Here is an 18,858-nt window from a genome sequence, read left to right on the forward strand (position 1 = left end):
GAAAGGGAGAAGAAGACTGCTCATGGTGTCCTTTTATGATCAGAGGGGAAATGATATTATCCAAGCCCCTCTTGCACAATTTCAATGGAACGTCGTTCCTTCCTCCTGGAAATAATCATGTTCTAGAATGCTAATCACAACTGTGCAAGGTTTAGCCTGGCCAGGCAGGCACTTTTCACAACCTCATGAGTCTCCTGGTTGAAGGGTGATTGACTGTACAGCTGTGGGTTCATCTGCTTTGGCATCCACAGAATTCCCTCCTCTCGCTGGATTTTGCACCAAAGTCAGCTTTCTCATAAGAGAGGCAGTTCTGCTCACAGGTGGGAGGCTTATGTGTTCTGCTTGGTGATAGTTCCAACATCTGGCCATCTGCAGGCTTCACTCTTGCAATATAAGGCTCAGCTTTTGCTAGATGTCTGATTCAGTCCCAACTTTTACCAAAATGCTTACCCCAGACCTCTGTGCACTGAAGTCCTTTTGTAAAACAAGAGAAGGGATTGGGAAATTTGTCTGTGAAGAATTTTAAGGAAACCAGAATATAACCTTAAAGCTTAAAAATGCACGTTTGCTTTTATTGTTCATTTCTTTTTGTGTTGTACAGTAAGCAACTGTGCAATTGTGTGTGAAGGGTAGAATGTAATTTTGGCTTGTATGTGTGTGTTACATCTACATCTTTAATCCTCAGGTCCAGGTTCTTCGGAATGCTGGAGAAGAGGTGACCCTAACTGTATCCTTTCTCAAAAGAGCACCTGCGTTTCTCAAACTGCCCCTCAACGAAGACTGTGCATGTAAGTATTAACTGTTATTTTTATAAACAACAACAACCACAACCCAAACAAACCCAAGTCTGAATCTATCATAGGAGCCCCAGAGCCACTTCAAATTACTACTTTTTAAGCCTGCTTCTGTGAATTGCCCTGCCTTTCTTAATTTACAAATCATAGTTTGGTTTTTGTTTGCTTATTTTTGCTGAGAATTGTATGAGTTTTTCCCTAGAGCTGATTTTGAGTGTTCCATTTTAAACCTTTGCTTTAGAGATGATGTTATGCTCTCAACTGATTACAACTTGCTTTGAGTGCTATTAAAGTTATTTGACTTAACGATAATTTGTCCAGAGTATTTGCATTTCATTTCTAGATTAATACATAATGGCAGAGATTTGGAGAAGGATTGGCATTTCCCCCCTAACTTGGCAATTGAGAGTGAATATATCTGTCTTGAGGACTTTTCATTTTAAATTGCAGTCATGGGCTTGAACAGATTGCTCTGCTTTAAGTGAAGATTAATGGAGTCCATAGTGATCAGTATTTTGTTTTTGTTCAACCATTTAAACTGATTAGTCTTATTGGGAAATAGCAGAAATGGAGAGACAGCTGTCTTCCTTCTATAATTTTAATAAATTGTAGGGACTAGTACATAGTCTGAGATGGCTCTGTCTGTGTTCTATAGTTGCCCTGTGAAGATTATCACCAGGGTTTCCCTCAGCCTTTTAATTAAGAAAAGGAAAATATTGTTTTAAAAAAGCTTCTGAAATGAATTCAAATAGCCTCCTACCCATTAAATAATTCCCATTGCATTATATTCATTTATTTTCAAATGTTGATTAACTTGTTGAAAGTGTTCTCATTTCTATCATTATACCAGTTTCTCCTTTATTCATACTAATGAAGATATTTTATATTCATTTGATATTATCAAAACAATTCACTCCTTTCAAGTTTCAAAAATACTACATGTACACAGTAGAATTTGCATACCTACTTTATTTTTTACAGGCAGAAGACTATTTGGGGGTGGTGAAGTAATGTAGGGTCACCACAGTTATTTGCTTCAGAATTTATAAATCGCTCTACTTTCATAGAATACCTGGGTGGTGTATCGAAATAGAATGTAAAAGATAATGCAGATCATAAAACAGTGTTGACATTTATAAATCTGTACCCTGATGGCAATTTTCAAATAGGGAAAACATCTTGTTATTACAAGTCTGTAAGATTACTTTGCATGGCAAAGAACTCCCCATCCCTTCAGTCATCTTTGATGATCTTCATATGCATGGTGGTTTTTGAGAGCTGATGCATTTAGTATCCCTGTAATACACATTAAAACACCCTCTGTAGCAGAGGCAACAGCAGAGCCCTATGTGTGGCTGAATTGTAACTACTGTATGACAAAACCAATGTCAGTTTTGATTATGAAGTGTGCGTAGTTCAGTAAGCTGTGATACACTTTTGTATGTATTTATGTTTTTATTAGGCATTCCTAGTGATCAAAGCAGTGGTACTTCATCGCCTCTGTGTGATAGTGGTTTACATCTTAACTACCATCCCAATAATACGGTAAGAAATGTTGTTGTTTTTTTACCTTGCTGCCAAAAATATGAAAATTTACCACACATGACTGTTAACTGAGAAGTTTACACAATCTATGAGCATGCTGGGAATATACCTGTTTCAATGTTAGGTAGACTCCATAGAAGCAAAGTGTACTGTAAAAACCCTTTTCTCATTACGCAGCTATAGGTGGGGGAACTTTGTGCTAACTCCTGGTTTAGTAATGAAATGAAATCAGACAAAGACCACAACTGACAAGCGGATTTAGATACTCCATTATTTTTGCTTCATTTAAGTCTTATTAAAATGGAATAAAAATTCTATAAAGAACCTATGGATCCCAGTATGATTTTGTCATAAATTACCTGGAAACCTAGAGAGCTTGGAACCTGCCACAAACCTCTTCGCATTAAGTACGTTTTCCCCAGTGTCCATGTTCCCTCAGTGGTGGTGGGTTCAGTAAGGACTGACCACATCGCTGAGCAGTGCTTCTGAAGCATCTGAACTTCTAGGTAACTAAAACTGGCATTGCTACCTACCTGTGCCCCATCACAAACTGGATAGGATACTGAGTACAGTCACTTTCTTAAAGAAAGTAACGCAGAGTGAAATGATGGTGGGGGTCCCATCCAGTGTGTTCTCTGTTATGTCACTAGGAGAATGCCAGGACCTAATAATTTATTTTGGACATACAGCATTTATTTGGCTTTCTTTTCCCCCTCAGAATTAATTCTAAATTGGATGTGGGTTGGAGGAGTGTTCGCTCATCGCTATTTTGGCTTGCAATTCAAATTATCTTAGTGAACCCACACTAAATTTTAATTATGTTTTCCCCTGGACAATTCAATTTTACTACTACATCCAAACCGGAACAAGGTCTGATTTCAAAAAACTTCCAAACAAATTGGAAACAAAGGTAAGTTTGTGTGTTGTAAAAAAAGGTATCAGCACCGACTCTCATGGAAGAAGCTTTTTTGTTCTTTGTTTGAACATCACTTAGCAATACATCATAGGTGCTGACAGACCCAGAGGCTCAAATAAACACCTGAAATGTTGCAGCATTATTCTGTAGTCTCCTGTCTCTGGAACCAGCTAGAAAGATTCCATCAAGAACATTTTGACACTTCTTGCTTCTGCGGAGGCTACAAATACTTCACTATTAGTGTTTCTTACAACCCTTGTAATATTTCCCCCCTTTCATGTCTGCATGACCTCAAAATGTTTGAAATAAAATGTTGTTTTAAATGTCAGCCTATCCTGTTGGGGTGCTTGTTTTTCTTACCACAAGTTTGCCTCTTTTGCCACTATAATATCCATAGAAATGAACACATGAAGAAAGGTAAAAGCACCTTCTGGATAGAGGGGCATGAGAGTTATTCCCTTTATCGGTGATGTGAGCCAGAGCTCTGTTGCATGAGTGGTTTGTTTTTCTTTACTTCCTTTGGCAATAACGATGGTGAAGGCTTATTCTATTCATTGCAGATTCTAGGATAGGTCTATCCTCAACAGCTGAATTCCTTAGGAAGGATATAGATATAATGCTCATTACACTGGTGTCTCTAGAAACACCCCTTCACTTTCTCCTTTTTGAGTATATGGTGCCCATTGAATAAAACCAGCCCTTTCTTCCTTATATTTGATGGCTTCACTTACGAGCATCCTGCAGGATGTGGTATACTATATAGTTCTCTCTTTGTATTGAAGGTAGAGATTAATGTTACCCTTCCCAGAGAACCTTACAAAATAAAACCTTTCCTGCTATACATATCCCACTTGTTGTAGTGATGAGCATTTTGCAACTAGCCAGTTCGGAAGATTTTCACTGAGTGATCTTGGACCAACCACAGACTCTCAGCCTATCTCACAGGGTTGTTTTCGCGATAAAATGGGGAGAAAGAGGACTATGAAACCACCTCAAGCTCTGTGGTGGAAAGATGGCAGAGAAATGTAATTTAATATATAAATGAGGTACTGTTTATTGTAGCTGCTGATGGTAACGCCAAAACATCAAAGGTGTTTGAAATATTTTTCAGGACACACTTTCATGTTCTTCATGGCCTACTTCTCCAGGGCTTAGGTGGGAGAAGAGGTGGTGTGATCTCCGATTAATCCCGCTGCTTCACTCCCGGTTTTCCCAGTATCTCCCAGGGTCAGATATGTGCAGGTGAGTAGATAAAGGAAATATTTTCTCCATATACTGGAGAATGCCAGTTGTAATTTTTGAAGTGAAGGGTCTGAGAAGGAGAGGTGCCCTCAAACTACCAGATCATTTTTTTACCATCGTTAGAGAAAGAAAGGCATTTTTTTACTAATAAGGAAAAATAGATGTTATGTTAGCTGGGGCTGTAAAACACAGTTAGTGCTAGAAACTAATATGATTAATACTCTAAGGTACAACTTTCCCCGAAGTTCTAGATATCACAGAAGGAGAGAGTCTTACTATTTACAAAAGGGAAAAAAACAAAAAACCCTCAGCAATATTAAGTAGAATGGGATTTTTTTCCTAAGTCATAGAGTAGAGCTATTGAGTATGACTTAGTTGGTTAAAATCCAATTTTAGCTAAGTAAATTAAAACCTGTTGGTACTCAGGCGGAGCATGTTGATTACTTCTAGATGGAAATGTAGCTCTTTCTCAAGTTGTGCATGAGCCAAAGAATATAACTAAGAGACTTTTTGCATGACTACAAAACCCTTATAAGACATGTAGAGGCACTGATTGCTTGAAGGAATTTCACATCCAAATCTCCATGCCTAGAGAAGCTAACAATCAGTTAAAATGCCTAGTATCAGTCAGCCATGATCTTTTCTTCAAAAGCTAGACTCGACACTAGGACTAGAGTCTCCATGACAAACTATTCAGTGTTTTCCTGTGCTCTAACCCAGGAATACTTTATTAGGAGTAGTGGCACTGTGTACCTAGCTTCCTGGAGGTGGTATCTCTGCCACTTAATGAGACAGGGAAGGGCAAGGCTGTGTGGAGGTTGACGTGATAAAGGCACCCCTATGTATCCAAACCTGTGGTCCCAGCAGGGCACCTGCACAGCACCAATCCTCCTGCCAGGTGTGTGACACTGCCCTTCCTGCTTTGTTCTATGTCGCTAGGCTGGAAAATGTTTTTAGTTGACTCTGGTTAGACAAAGGAAGGTAGGGTGGGATGGGCCAAATTCATATTGGCAAAGGTATGTGTTTATTTGCAGGCTTCTAATGGACAAGGAAATCAGAAATCAATATGCTGATCTCTTTTTCTCAACCTGCAAATCCCTATGAAAAAATCTGTGTGGTCCACCCTCTACCCCACAGTGTTAAAGTGGAAGGATTGTTACAGCTGATGTAAAATGCACTGGACCAACCTGAACCAGAGAATAATATGCCCTGTGCTGAAATTTTTCTTTTAAAAAAATAAATCAGATCAACCTTCTATCAAAATTTGTCTGACTTTAAGTGACCCAGATGTAATGGATAGAAGATTGATTTCGAACGAACTGCAGCTACAATTCCCACATTTCTCATGTCTAATCTCAGTCATATATTCATCATGAATAAATAGACCTGTTGTACAATTTCCAGTCCACACTCAGGAGATGGTTTTAGGGCATGAAATATCATTGTGCTCCCGTGTTTCTTAAGCCACTCAGACCCATGTACTTTCTGGAGGAAATTGGGCCCTTACTGCTTCAGCATTTCAAAGGTTTTTATAGGCTTGATAATTATCTGTCATTTGGATGTAGTAAATCAGTCCACAGAGCATTACGGCAGATAAGTCAGCTGTGCAGAATAGCAGACACAGAATGCTTGGATGCCCTCCCCTCATATTGATAAATACATTGCACACATTCATTGTGTTTAGGTTATGTCCAAATGTTGGGAAAGTGCAATGTGAAAATCATTAAAGTTATGTGGATCAATTCTGAGTTCTCAACCCTTCACCTAATTAGTTTTTGAAGCAGATCATATTTGAATTTTCATTAAAAATCTATAATTTAGCGGAGCATGCCAATATAGAATATTATGCTTTAGTGCTTTTATAGAATATGGGGAGGGGGGACTCTTAAGAAAGTTATGATAGATTTTATTACAAAGTCTTGTTCTTTATTTTATTATTTAAAAAGTTCCAAAATATCTTTTTAGTCTTCTCATTGAAAGTATTTTCCCTTTTATTTATTCTAGCTCTGAAAATTTAGTGTTGATGTAGCTTCTGTAGTTATAAACCTGGGTTACTAGTGATCTGTTCCACAATTAGGGAGGATGTATATGCTGTGTCCAGATCTGTAGAACCTTTCTTTGTTTTTTTGCACAGATTCCTTCCAATAAGTCACCCATTGCTTTTGGAATTGCAGATGTGAAGCCACTGTTGTCTTCTTCCACGATAGTTGTCCTTTATAATGCACTTAGGCTGCCGTTCTATTTACACATACCTGGGGCGTAAATCTATTTGAACTCAATGGGGTTTGCATTTGAGTAGATGCTTAGGAATGCTTTGTGGCACCAATGGTGTGAATTTGCCAGTGCCTCCATTCTTTTAGTGCATTAAATCAGGGAAGGAGAACCTATGGCACTCCAAATGTTGTTGAAGTCAAAATTCCATCAGCCTCAAATAACATGGGATGATGGAAGTTGTAGTTCAGCAATACTGGGATGGACTCAGGCTCCCCATTATACATCAAGAATAATGTTTACATTTCTTTAATCAATTAGTCAATCAATCAATCAATCAATCAATCAGTCAGTCAGTCAATCAATCACCCTTCAATTATGTTCCTAGGGCAGTTTATATAAAAATACAATTAAAAATGTAGCCAGATACGGATAAGCTCCTTACCAACTATATATCATTCTTGTCTAATGAGCAATTCCATATGGTGGGAGGTTGCCAAAATGAATTCTTTGCTTCTGAAAACACACCAATTATTATCCTAGCTCCTGTAGAAGCTAAATGATGCATCTGTTCTTGTTTTGGGGGATACAGTGGATGCCATATTGAAATAATGAAATTCTCCAAGGTGGAGATGAATGACTCGGATCCAGAATCAGCATGGTCAAAATATGTGGGGGGTAAAGCTGAAGAGCTATGTGCCACGAATTGCAAATTGCAGCTTGTGCAATCTGCCAGGCTACTACCTTTTCAAGCTTTGCGCCCTGAGCAGATAGCCCAGTGTGAGCAATCTGCATTCAGTTGTTCTGTGGGTTTTGCCAAGATTTATCTGGAGATGTGCCATATACAAAAGCTAAATATAGAAGAGAATGACTCATAAAATAGGGAAATCAGTAGCAGTTCAATGGCTGACTTTTATTGTGGGGCAAGGGTAGGTAGAGGGGAGTGATTTCGAAGCTTTTTGACAAGTATTATGAAGTTGGTAATGTCGGAGTAGGTGCACTTGTCTCCTGACCTAATCTATTACGATGTGTCCATAGGCAAAATGCATTTCAAGTAATCGCTGTGGATGGCATTTGCAGTGGAATAATTCAGTGTCTCTCGGCTGAAGACTGCATTGACTGGCTACAAGCAATAGCAACGAATATTTCCAACCTCACAAAGCACAATGTAAGTATGCCTCTAAGTTAGTTCATCAGATTTCCCAGTTACATTTGATCCTGACTGTCATAAAGGCCTCTTGGGTTTACGCACAGAATTATCTGTGCATAAACTATGCTTGAAGCTTCCCCAGAGAAGTGAACTCAAGTCTGTCATCAGCTCAGAATTTTGAAAGCTTCTTGAAAGGGGAATTATTTTTTCCTCGTGGCTACATAGTCCACTTCATGGCTATCAGTATTATTTCCTTTCCCCCCCGATATCCACCGACAGAACTAGAAAGAAAAGTAGAGAAGGTACAGTGCTTCCAAGATATGCAGGCTTTCAGCATTCCTATTCTGATACCCAAGATCATGGAAAAGCTCTGTGTTACCCCTCTCCCAACAGCCTACCCCATTCACATAGTAACACAGTTAGATATCAGGTTCAAATCCCATCTTCTCCAGAGAGCTCACATGGTCACCTTAAGCCACGGGTCAGCAAACTTTCTCAGGAGGGGGCTGGTCCACTGTCCCTCAGACCTTGTGGGGGGCCGGACCCACCGCCTCCCAAAAGCACCCCCCTTCCGAAAGACACCCCCCCCGCCTATGCCAATCACGCTGCAGCCGCCAACACTGTCTTGTCTTCGGCAATGAGCCAAAGGGGCACAGAGCCCAAACCGCTGGCCTGGGTGGCAGAGGCAGCCTCCACGCTGCTGCCACTTCCTTTCCGTTTGGCCGCTTCCTCCTGCTCGGCTGCCTCAGCAGTAAGGAAGGGGCAGCACCCAGATGCCTCTGGCCTGGGCAGCCTCCGTGCCACAGCCACTTCCTCCCACTCAGCTGCCTCAGCAGGAATGAAGGGGCGGCACCCAGTGTGGCTTCTAATTGGCTGCAGGAGCTTCCGTCACAGAAGTAAGTCTCTATGCGGTGAGGTCTCTGCACCACGTCTGTTTAGCGTGGGGACTGACTGAGTGGGCAGCAGGGTCTGCAAGGTTTGTGGGCCAGATTAACGAGTCCAGTGGGCCGTAGTTTGATGAACTCTGCCTTAAGCCAGTTACAGTCTCTCAGCCTTATCTGCCTACCTTCCTCACAGGCTTGTTGTGAGGGGGAAAATATGCAGGAGAAGGGATCATGTAAACACTTTCATCTTCAACCGATAAATGGCCCTTTAAATTGTGTTGTAAATACAAACCCTGCCCGGTTTAGTTTCATTTGAGTGCATCTGATGCTTGCTGCAAGTGGGGCTTGCTTTCAGCACTGAATGTAAGCCCAGCTTTTGGCGGGGAAAGTTGCATCAGATTCTTCTTTTGCAACCATGGTTTGAAAGGATCAGGACTACAGTTAAGTGCTCTCCTAATGCTTCCTGTGGAATGTGATCATGTGGCATCAGGTGACTGACAGCATGCACACCTATTAAAAATGGCCCCTGGAAAGTTGGCCAGTTCTGAATCTAGAAGATGTTAAAAATAAAAAAGCATTTTGCAGAATGTTCATTCATGCTCTAATGGCTACAATTCCTCTTCCTACTTCCAACCTCACTGCAATATCTGGGGTCTTCCTTCTCCCAAACTGCCTTCTGTGTTTTGCCTTCTGCCCCAGTTGGACTTGTCCCAGATTTAAAAAGCTGAATCTTAGAGACCGAACAAATTGTGTGAAGTATTTATATGCTACAGTTCCTTCTGATTATATAATCTCAGTGGCGATGGTGATGATGATTTTAGGCAACCTTGCATATCAATCTATAATATTCCTAGCTGGAATTCCTGACTGATACTATTCTGTGTCTGTTCCCACCAGCACCAATTACTCTATCCCCTCTCCTCCCTCTCAACTTTTAAATATTGCCCTACTTTAGTTTAGTTTTGGTATCATATTGAGTTCTCTGAATCTTGCAATATCCTCCACAGGCTTCTAAAATTAATTTTGTTTCTAATGCCGGGAACATACTGAAGAATTTTGTATCTTGTGGAGATTTATATCCAGCTACAGAACCATTCCAGCTGGTGGCAATACTGAATTGGTATTGCAAACTTGAATCTGTCTGCCATCTGTAATGTTCTGTGCCGCACTCACCAATTCCCTCACTATTTATTCATCTTGATAGTGCTGTCACTGCGTATGGCTGTCAGTCTCACGACAGCCTTGACAAATGGGACTATTGCTAACCTTTGTGCTTACTCTATAACTATTTTCTATTACTAATTTTAACTTGTGCTTGGGAATATTTTTGGTATTTCAAGGAGCGATGTTCTTACAGTTGCAGCAAACATTTTAAAGCCAAATTTCAATTGCCTCTGATTAATTGCTTCTGATTAGCACTGTAATTATTGCCACAGAAATAATGATGTTTTAACACATTGCTATTACGTGGCATGTTTTTACAAGATTGTAATGTATACAGCAAATTCATAGCCAGTTAAAGTTCCCCATAGTCTAGGCGGGAAAAGGTGGGGGAGAGGAGTCTATTTTGGTAATGTTATATGGCTTGGCTTAAGCTTCAGCAATCCATGGAATGATTTGAAGTATGGAGTAAGATCCTCTGTTCTGCCCTTCTGAGATGTGTCCTGAATGCCCCAATCCCTCCCACAATTAGCTGTGCCTGGTGTAGTTTTGTCCTGAGCTCTGCAATATACCATGTTGGCTCTTGTATGGCACACAATGCAATGGTCCATAAACAAGTGTAAAGAGATGCACAATGGGGCAAAAACTCCCAACTTCACATAAAGACTGATGGTGCCTGAACTGGTATTGACTGACCAGGAAAGGGAACCTGAGTTTGTGTAGCTCAATGAAAGCTGCTGCGAATAAAGCAAATTCCATGTCAGAAATTGTTAGAAGAGGAATAGTAAATAAAACTGTCATATGATATCATTTTTAAAAATCTATGACAGTTCTGGTCACTGCATCTCAAAAAGGATATTGTAGATCTGGAAAAGGTACAGAAAACAACAATAAAATGCATCTCTCCATCGTGAAAGGTTATAGTATTTGTAGCTTTTTAGGGTAAGAATATGAAAATGTAAAAATAGCCTCAAGGGTCAAACCAATGGCCTCTCTAGTCCAGCATCCTGTTCTCGCAATAGCCAATCAGAATCCTATAAGCAGGATTCAAGCAAAGAGCCCACTCCTCTCCTTTGGTTTGTTGCAACTGGTAGAAGAAGAAAAAGCAATTATGGGAAGAAGGATATGATGAAGGCTTATTAGAGAAAGTGGATAGGTGAAAAGGTGTTCTTCCTCCTGATGCTAGAACCCGAGACCATCCACTGAAGTTGAACAGGAGGAGATTCAGAACAGACACTTGATTACCAGTTGCTGGGGAGAAGCAGCTGTGCTCATGTCCTGCTTGTCAGCTTTCCGTAGGCATTTTTTGGGATACTATGGGAACAGAAGTCTGGGCTAGGTGGGATCCATCATGGCTCTTCTTATGTTATTATGACTCTACTCCTTGTTTCCAAAAATACTAAATAAAAAAATTCCTTCCAGTAGCACCTTAAAGACCAACTAAGTTAGTTCTTGGTATGAGCTTTCGTGTGCATGCACACTTCTTCAGATACACTGAAACAGAAGTTGCCAGATCCTTCTATATAGTGAGTAGGTGGGGTATTACTCAGAAGGATAATACCCCTCCCCACCTTCTCACTATATAGAAGGATCTGGCAACTTCATACCAAGATCTAACTTAGTTGGTCTTTAAGGTGCTACTGGAAGGAATTTTTTTATTTTGACTATGGCAGACCAACACGGCTACCTACCTGTATCCAAAAATACTGTAATACTGTATGCATTACAGAGCCAAAATTAGACTCCGAAGCCAGGGCTGGGTTGCTGTACTAGCAGCAGGCAATTGCTTCATCCCCCCCCCCCCCCCCGATGAAGGGCTGGGACTCTTGTGCACCTCTGCTAGTGCAGCATCTCATACAACTCAGTGATAAGAAAGGAGTCTCAAGTAGTTCTTATATGGCCAATTATTGCGAAATGTCATAAAGCTAAATGCTCATAGTTAATGTCTTGCCAGAATGAAATTACCCCTTCTTTTCTGCGACTGAGTCCCCTAGCTCCCTTAATGTCTTTTTTGTCTGATGGGGAATTGATCTGTAATCTAATCATAATGTTCTTTTAAATGTTAGTCGACAGGAAGAATTGAATATTTGACAGCCTAAGCAGGAATTGAGCGTTCTGCTATACAGGGACATTTAAGGACGAAGAAAAGGACATTTAGCCACAGAGTCACAAGAAAATATAATGTTTATCAACAAAAGAATGCTGCTGGAAATGTCTGTGATTCAACTAACTGAAACAAGACGGCTTCTGGCATACATTAAGCTGAGGTTAACAATTTTTGTGCCACCTCAGTGCAGTGTATAATTTTGCTTGGGTTGCCAATGATTGCAGTGTCACTTGACAAGCTGTGTCAGAATGGCAAAACAGTTACTGAGGATATCTGCAAACATTTAAACAAGCTGAAGTACAGCATATTTTCTGATCTGTATTTGAAATGCGTTCTTATTTGCTCTTGGCAAGAGTGTCAAGATATCTGTCTCTCAGAAAGTAAGTATAAGCTCACTGAGATGCAAAGATGGACTCGCCATGCCTTTGTGGAGCACAGAGAAAACAAATCAAGATAAAGCAGGATAAGAAGAGCCTCAGCTGGTGTGAAAAGTATTGCTTGAAAGCCTTATGGGCCAGCTAATCCAAGGTTAAGCTCTGTAAATCACAGTTTAGTTTGTGTCAGAGAATACTTGTAGCTTGCTGCACAGTCATATCAAGAGATTCTGGCACCAGTTAATGTTGCTCTAAGTTGGTAGCTCTTTGATCCTTGCAGCACAAAGATTGCCAGAAAACAACACAAGGAGCCAGGTGGAATGTTCCTTCCCCTTTCTACACTTTGCAGCTGATTGGCGTCAAAAGATCCTGTTGAGTTTCTGAGAGGTTAACCCTGGAGATGCCTGTCGCTGTGCTTTATATAGCCTGAAAAACTGAAGCCCTGTGCAAGGTGGCAAGAGGATGGGTGACTTGAAACAGCTGCTTTTGGATATGGAGGAGAGGCTGTAAAGAGGGCAGTGGGATGGCAGTAACCACAGAAAATGTAACAAAAAGAAGAGGGACTTTGTATTGGAGGGATATTGCTCTGGTCTAAAGTTCTGCTTTTACATAGCATTTCATGATCACAGCCATTTAAAGGACATCTTAGGGCCCCATTGCCAGTGGGAGCACCCACAGGGGGTATTTTCATCAATGTTTGGACCCCAGTGTAGGCACCATAATGATCACAGAAGATGTCATGAGTGTACCTCTCTTAGTGACTTCTCATTGTTCCACATGGAAGACCATTGGATGACTTGGTGGTGACTCAGTTCTTCCAGATTTCCTTGCATGGGATTCTGTTTACTGTTTTGGCTTACAGTAACTCTGGGGTGAAACAACATTTGCAGCATTGTTTCCCAGTAGGAACTGCGAAACTTTCAGCACACCTTGTGATCCCCAGTGAGAAAAATATGCTGTCTTTGTGTCACTTCTCTTAAGCAGAGGAGGCCTCATCTCTCTTTTCAAAGTTGCAGTTTCTCCCACCATCTGTTGAGATATTGGGACAGAATAGCCATGGCAGAAGCCTGGCCCTTCCACAGTTTATTTTAAACACTGAAAAGCCCCACACATTACAGGTCATTCAAAACGAAAGATTGGCTAGATTTTTTTTAAAAAAAACGATTGTTATTAAAGATTTCTTAGTTTACAAAAATATGTACATTGTCTCTTTTTTCAAGTTGCGTTTTCTACAGATCACTTTCATTTGTTGTGAGACATTACTGTTACATACAGTGTTAGGTTAGGAAGAAAAGAGGGAGAAAAAGGGGGAGTGGGAGTGGGGTGGGATCAGGTGACAATGCTTCTACTCTTCTACTTAGTGTATGTGTGGGGTTTTGTGTCGGCGCCACTTTTACGGGACTATTCACTTGTTGTATTTACTTGGTGGTTAGAGAGGTTGGGGGTAGCTTAGGGTGCAGTTGGTTGTCTTTGGTTGGCTGTAGTGAGATTTGTTTTTGTGTGTGAGTGGGGTATGTGTATGTGTTTTTGGATCAGGTTAGCTAGATTGATTCGTATGCTGTCGGCAGATTCTTCTTGTTGTCTTGTTGAGCTGTGTATGTGATAAAGAGGAACCATACCAGGGTGAAGGCATCTTCTATTTGTCCCCATGTCAGTTTCAGTTTATTGCTTAGTTTTTCTAATAAGGCTGTTTTCCATACTATTTGATACCATTGGTCCATGCTTACTCCTGACAGGTCTCTCCAGTGTCTGGCTATGATGCTTCTGGCTGCTGAGAGTAGGTGGGTTATCAGCTCTTTATGATGTGAGTGGGCATTATTATCTTGGAAGTTGTTTAGTGGAACCAGTTCTGGGGTGACTTCTAATACTTGCTTAGTTACTTTGCATATTTCTTGTATGATTGATGCCTTGATTGAAGGCTGCAGCCCATGCACTGGTAAGCTAGAGATTTGATTACTGCAACACACCCTAAATGGGGCTTCCCTTGGGTCTGATCCAGACACTTCAGTCCATGCAAAATGCTGTGGCTAGACTGGTGATGGGAACAGACTACCACAAACACATGACACTGGTGTCAGGGATCTTTAGCTGAGATTCCTGCATAGCAGGGGGTGGATTAGATGATCCCTTCCAACTCTACAATTCTATTATTCTGAAAGTGAAAGTTTTTAAAGAATGCACACACACATGTATAGACACACACAGTATACAGTCAAACCTCGGTTTTCAAACGTCTCGGCTGTCGAACATTTCAGAAGCCGAACGCCGAAAACCTGGAAGTGAATGCTTCCATTTTTGAACATGCCTCAGAAGTTGAACGGCTTCCAAGGCGTGTTTCTCCATTTTTTCAATTGATTTTGTTGACCGGCAATTGCGCCTCGGTTGTCAACCGTTTTGAAAGTCGAACGGTCTTCCAGAACAGATTACGTTCGACAACTGAGGTTCCACTGTACACACAAAAATATAATCTGTCTCCATATCCCAGATAATCTTGGAGTAACTCACAATTTAAATTCATAAACTTGCAAGCAGGGAAGAAGCAACCAACTCAACTCCATTAACTGCAACAGTTCAAATTGGTGCCTGTGCTGCAGCAGCTATAAGCTTGACCTGTGTGGGTCAAGTCATAGGGGGAGCTCTAATGTTTCACAGTTGTTTAATAATTAAGGACACAATTATCATTGGGCTCAATCTCAAGCAACACTGGATTTAATTGAAAGAAAATGGGCCTTAACAGCTTGAAGCAGTTCAATCTGTCAGATCAAAAGTGTGTGTGTGTGTGTGTGTGTGTGTGTGTGTGTGTGTGTGTCTTAAGATCTGGTTGAATTCCCAGTTAAATACTAGCTAGTTTAAATAGTTCTCTCTGATAGTGATATGTATTCATAAAATCAGGCAATATAGTCAGATTAGTGACACTGGGAATCTTGCCCAGGCAAGGTTCTGAAGCTCCTTTCTCCCATATTGAACAAGTGTTCAAAGAGAACCTTGCTGTGCATTGCCTGTACTGCCTACTTCTGTTCTGGTTTTAGGGTTCCTTGTAAAAGAACTTTGCTTAAGGGAATGGCTTCACCTTTCTATTTTGTTTCTAAGTTGTTCAATATGCCTAACAAATCCATAAAAAACCTTGAAAACAACAAAGCGTAGAGGCACTGAATGGTTTAAGCACTTGTAACTTGTAAAGAAATCTGAAATGCCTTTAAGATTAAACATTCAACTATGATAAATTATCAGTGCAATGTGAAAAGTGCTCTCCTAGAAGTGAGAGGAAAGCAGTTTCAGAAAATTAGAGGTAAACAGATGTGCATTTGATCAGTCTAGTAGATCATCTATGAAGCTCTCCAAGCTGCTTGCATTGTTAACATGCAGCAGTTTCTTCATGAAAGTTCCACTTTCATTACAGTGGAGATACGGTATGTAATGATGACAGATGTTTCAGCAGACTGGGGACACTGGCTGCTAGGTGTAATTTATGCAGTGGAACTTTTGAGAGTGTTACTCAAAATTCTGTTTTTAATTTACACTTGCAGTAGGTTGAAGCACATTTTTTTTAAGCATATGCCAGTTTTGTTGTCGTTTCCCTTTGCAAGGGAGCAAATGCATCAGTGGGATGTATTGGCCTCACAGCTATTACAATACAATCAACGTAACTTTATGTTAAATGCTGCTGTTCATGCAGCTCTAAATTATTCATCCCAGGATTTGGAGAAGATGAGTCGTGTTGATGTGTGTGTGTGTGTGTGTGTGTTTAAAAAAATTTAATATTTCTCAGCACGGAATTCCTTTGCATCTTCAATCATTTAGCTTAAGGAAAGTGAGCTATTGCAAGCCAGCGGCATTACTGTGTGGGAGGTGAGTATCTTCTTAACTCTGTGTGAGATATTTCAGTCAAATTTCCAGCAATAGCTTAAGTTTACACAGTAGTCAAAAATAAGGGGTGGTATCTAATTGGTGTCCCTCTACTGATAGAAGGTATCTGTTTGGCTTGAACAGAAATTGAATCAAGTTTTGATCACTCCTTGCAGCACCAAAATCTGCTGTTGAAATACTCTGACCCTCTGGAGCAAATCTGGGCAGATTAGCAGGCAGTGAAATCTTTGAAAATTGCCTCCCTCCTAGGGAGGCAAGATGCCTTGAGTCAGCAAAGGGACACCAATTGGATAATTCCCAATGATGGGTGTCTTGGGGAAGTAAAAATACTGCTCACATATGCTAAACCTCAGAATCAGAGTTAGGACTTGATTTTAGGGAATAATTGCCATGCTCATTATTCTGTCTCGCATAGAAAGCATTACAAAGCGTGTTCTCACTAGCAGAGAGCACGTGTTGTGGTTGGGGAGCAGGCCACCATCATGACTAGGCAAATTTGGGGAACCCAAGCCGGTAAAGGGTTAATTGGGTTGCTGGGGATTTTTGTATGTTGCTAATTTGGAGGAGGGGTCAGAGTCTATAAATTGAGGAGTTAGACTAGGGGACGCCCTCTTGGCCATTTTGCATCGGATCACCCGCCCCCCTCCCTTTTTATAGGGTGGTTCTTGGGTTCATTTGACCTTGCTATGCCTGTCATGGGGTCGTTCGTCTTTGAGCGGGGGCCTGGTAGGAATTTTGCCATTTGGCTGATTGGCTGTTGCCATTTGGTTTTTGCCTACTGCGTAGCAAATCGTCACAACTTGTAAGGTTGGCGGTTAGGCATTGGTTAAATTGGTGCTTGGAGGGGTAAGGTGCCTATCCCTCCAAATGATGCGAATGGGAATTCCGTTAAAGGAATCCAGGGGCTTGCCATTCTTTCGTCCTTGTCCGTGGTGCCGGGCTTGGGCCGTGCAAGCCCCACCGGAACATGAGGGTAAGAGGTGTTGGACTCAGTTCCCAGCCTCATTTCTCCCCAATACTTGTTTCCCACGCTGGCTTCCTGTGGTGCCCGGAAGTTTCAGCTCTGTCCTCGGGGGCAAGGACAGATAGTCATAACCAATGCCTAAGCAACCACTCACATTTTCTGTATTTGAATAAAGTTGTGGCCAAAATTATGCCAAAAACCTTAAACAAAAATTAACGTGTGCTGTGTGAATTTTTGGGGGGTGGCACTGCGGAACTCAACACGCAACTGAAAAAAAACAATTATGACAACTATTTAATTTTAAGATGTCTTTTCAGCAACACTTTGGTGACTGATAGCCACTTCACTCCAGGTGCTGCTGTGATGGGAACTCCAGGTAGCTCATTCAGGACTTATCCACACCTACTTTTTGCCCTGTGCTTTCTAGGCACAAGTTCATGCTTTCAAGCTCTGTGTCCAGACTCTCTTTTATACCTCAGAGCTTTCCCCATGAAAACCTGTTCTTTAAAACTGAAGTGCAACAAATGGGAATTTGGGTTTTTTGTGGATTGCAGTTTGCTCCAGTTCAGCGGTTTTCTCAGGGAAAGCTCCAGAACAAAAAAAGAGCACTCGGACACAGAGCTTGGAAGTGTAGACAGTGGAAAACTTACCTGGAAAACGCAGAGGAAAGGTAAGTGTGGAGAAGCCCTCCATTTATCAACACTGTCAGGGCAGGTAGTCACAGACCCTCAGAGAGAGACAAAAGCAGTTTACAGCTGCTGTTGAAAGAAACTAAGCATTTGTCACTTGCAGTTGCCACATAGCCTGATAAAGAAAGGTCTCCTCACTTTATCATTGGGCAAAAATAGTAGCATGATATTTTCAGGGTCATTTTAATGGCAGCCGCTGGAAACAGAAAGGAAAAGATTGTCAAAAAATTGTACAGTGGTACCTCGGGTTAAGAACTTAATTAGTTCTGGAGGTCTGTTCTTAACCTGAAACTGTTCTTAACCTGAGGTACCACTTTAGCTAATGGGGCCTCCTGCTGCCGCTGCACCGCTGCTGCACGCTTTCTGTTCTCATTCTAAAGCAAAGTTCTTAACCCGAGGTAATATTTCTGGGTTACGGGAGTCTGTAACCTGAAGCATATGTAACCTAAAGCATATGTAACCCGAGGTACCACTGTAGTTAAAATCATCATTTGTTTTATTTCAAGATTTTAAGAGACACATTTTCACACACACACCCCACATGCATATATTGGCATTAGTCTGTTTAATTAAAAAGGAATTACAGGAGATTTGCTCATTTTACTCCCTCATTTAATCTATTACAGAACACAAGCAGTAGCTGTTTGTGTAGTTTTCTGAAAAGTGAAGATATCCCATCTTTGGGAATTTTAAAGAAGAAATAAGCTGCTGTTGTTTTTATCGCCATGATAGGGCCTGAAATGTGTTCTTTAAAAACTTTTGCTGTATCTTTGTGAATACAGTAAAGCCACCAATACAATAGATTTTTATCATACCTTTTTTTGCTTCTTGATGCTTCTTCCTTTTGTGAAATACTTAACTTCTGCCATCCTGTTATTTTTTTCCTCTTTTGTGAGTACTAAAAGTTTTCAAATGTACTTGAAGAACAAATAATATGGTGATATGTTCACTACT

At 40.9% G+C, this 18,858-nt stretch overlaps 1 protein-coding gene across 2 annotated transcripts in view; it reads left to right on the forward strand.

Annotated features, from left to right (window-relative positions):
* The window catches only part of SNTG1 (syntrophin gamma 1), a 234,786-nt gene that overhangs the window by 153,971 nt on the left and 61,957 nt on the right, over positions 1-18,858 (forward strand). For both annotated transcript variants that reach the window (XM_081204738.1, XM_081204739.1), the window contains 4 exons: positions 686-788; positions 2,257-2,339; positions 4,367-4,497; positions 7,747-7,876. In XM_081204738.1, the coding sequence (XP_081060864.1) occupies positions 686-788; positions 2,257-2,339; positions 4,367-4,497; positions 7,747-7,876 (447 nt within the window). The remainder of the gene's footprint in view (positions 1-685; positions 789-2,256; positions 2,340-4,366; positions 4,498-7,746; positions 7,877-18,858) is intronic.

The sequence above is a fragment of the Podarcis bocagei genome (assembly GCF_964188305.1).
Source record: "Podarcis bocagei genome assembly, chromosome: 8".
NCBI classification, from domain to species: domain Eukaryota; kingdom Metazoa; phylum Chordata; class Lepidosauria; order Squamata; family Lacertidae; genus Podarcis; species Podarcis bocagei.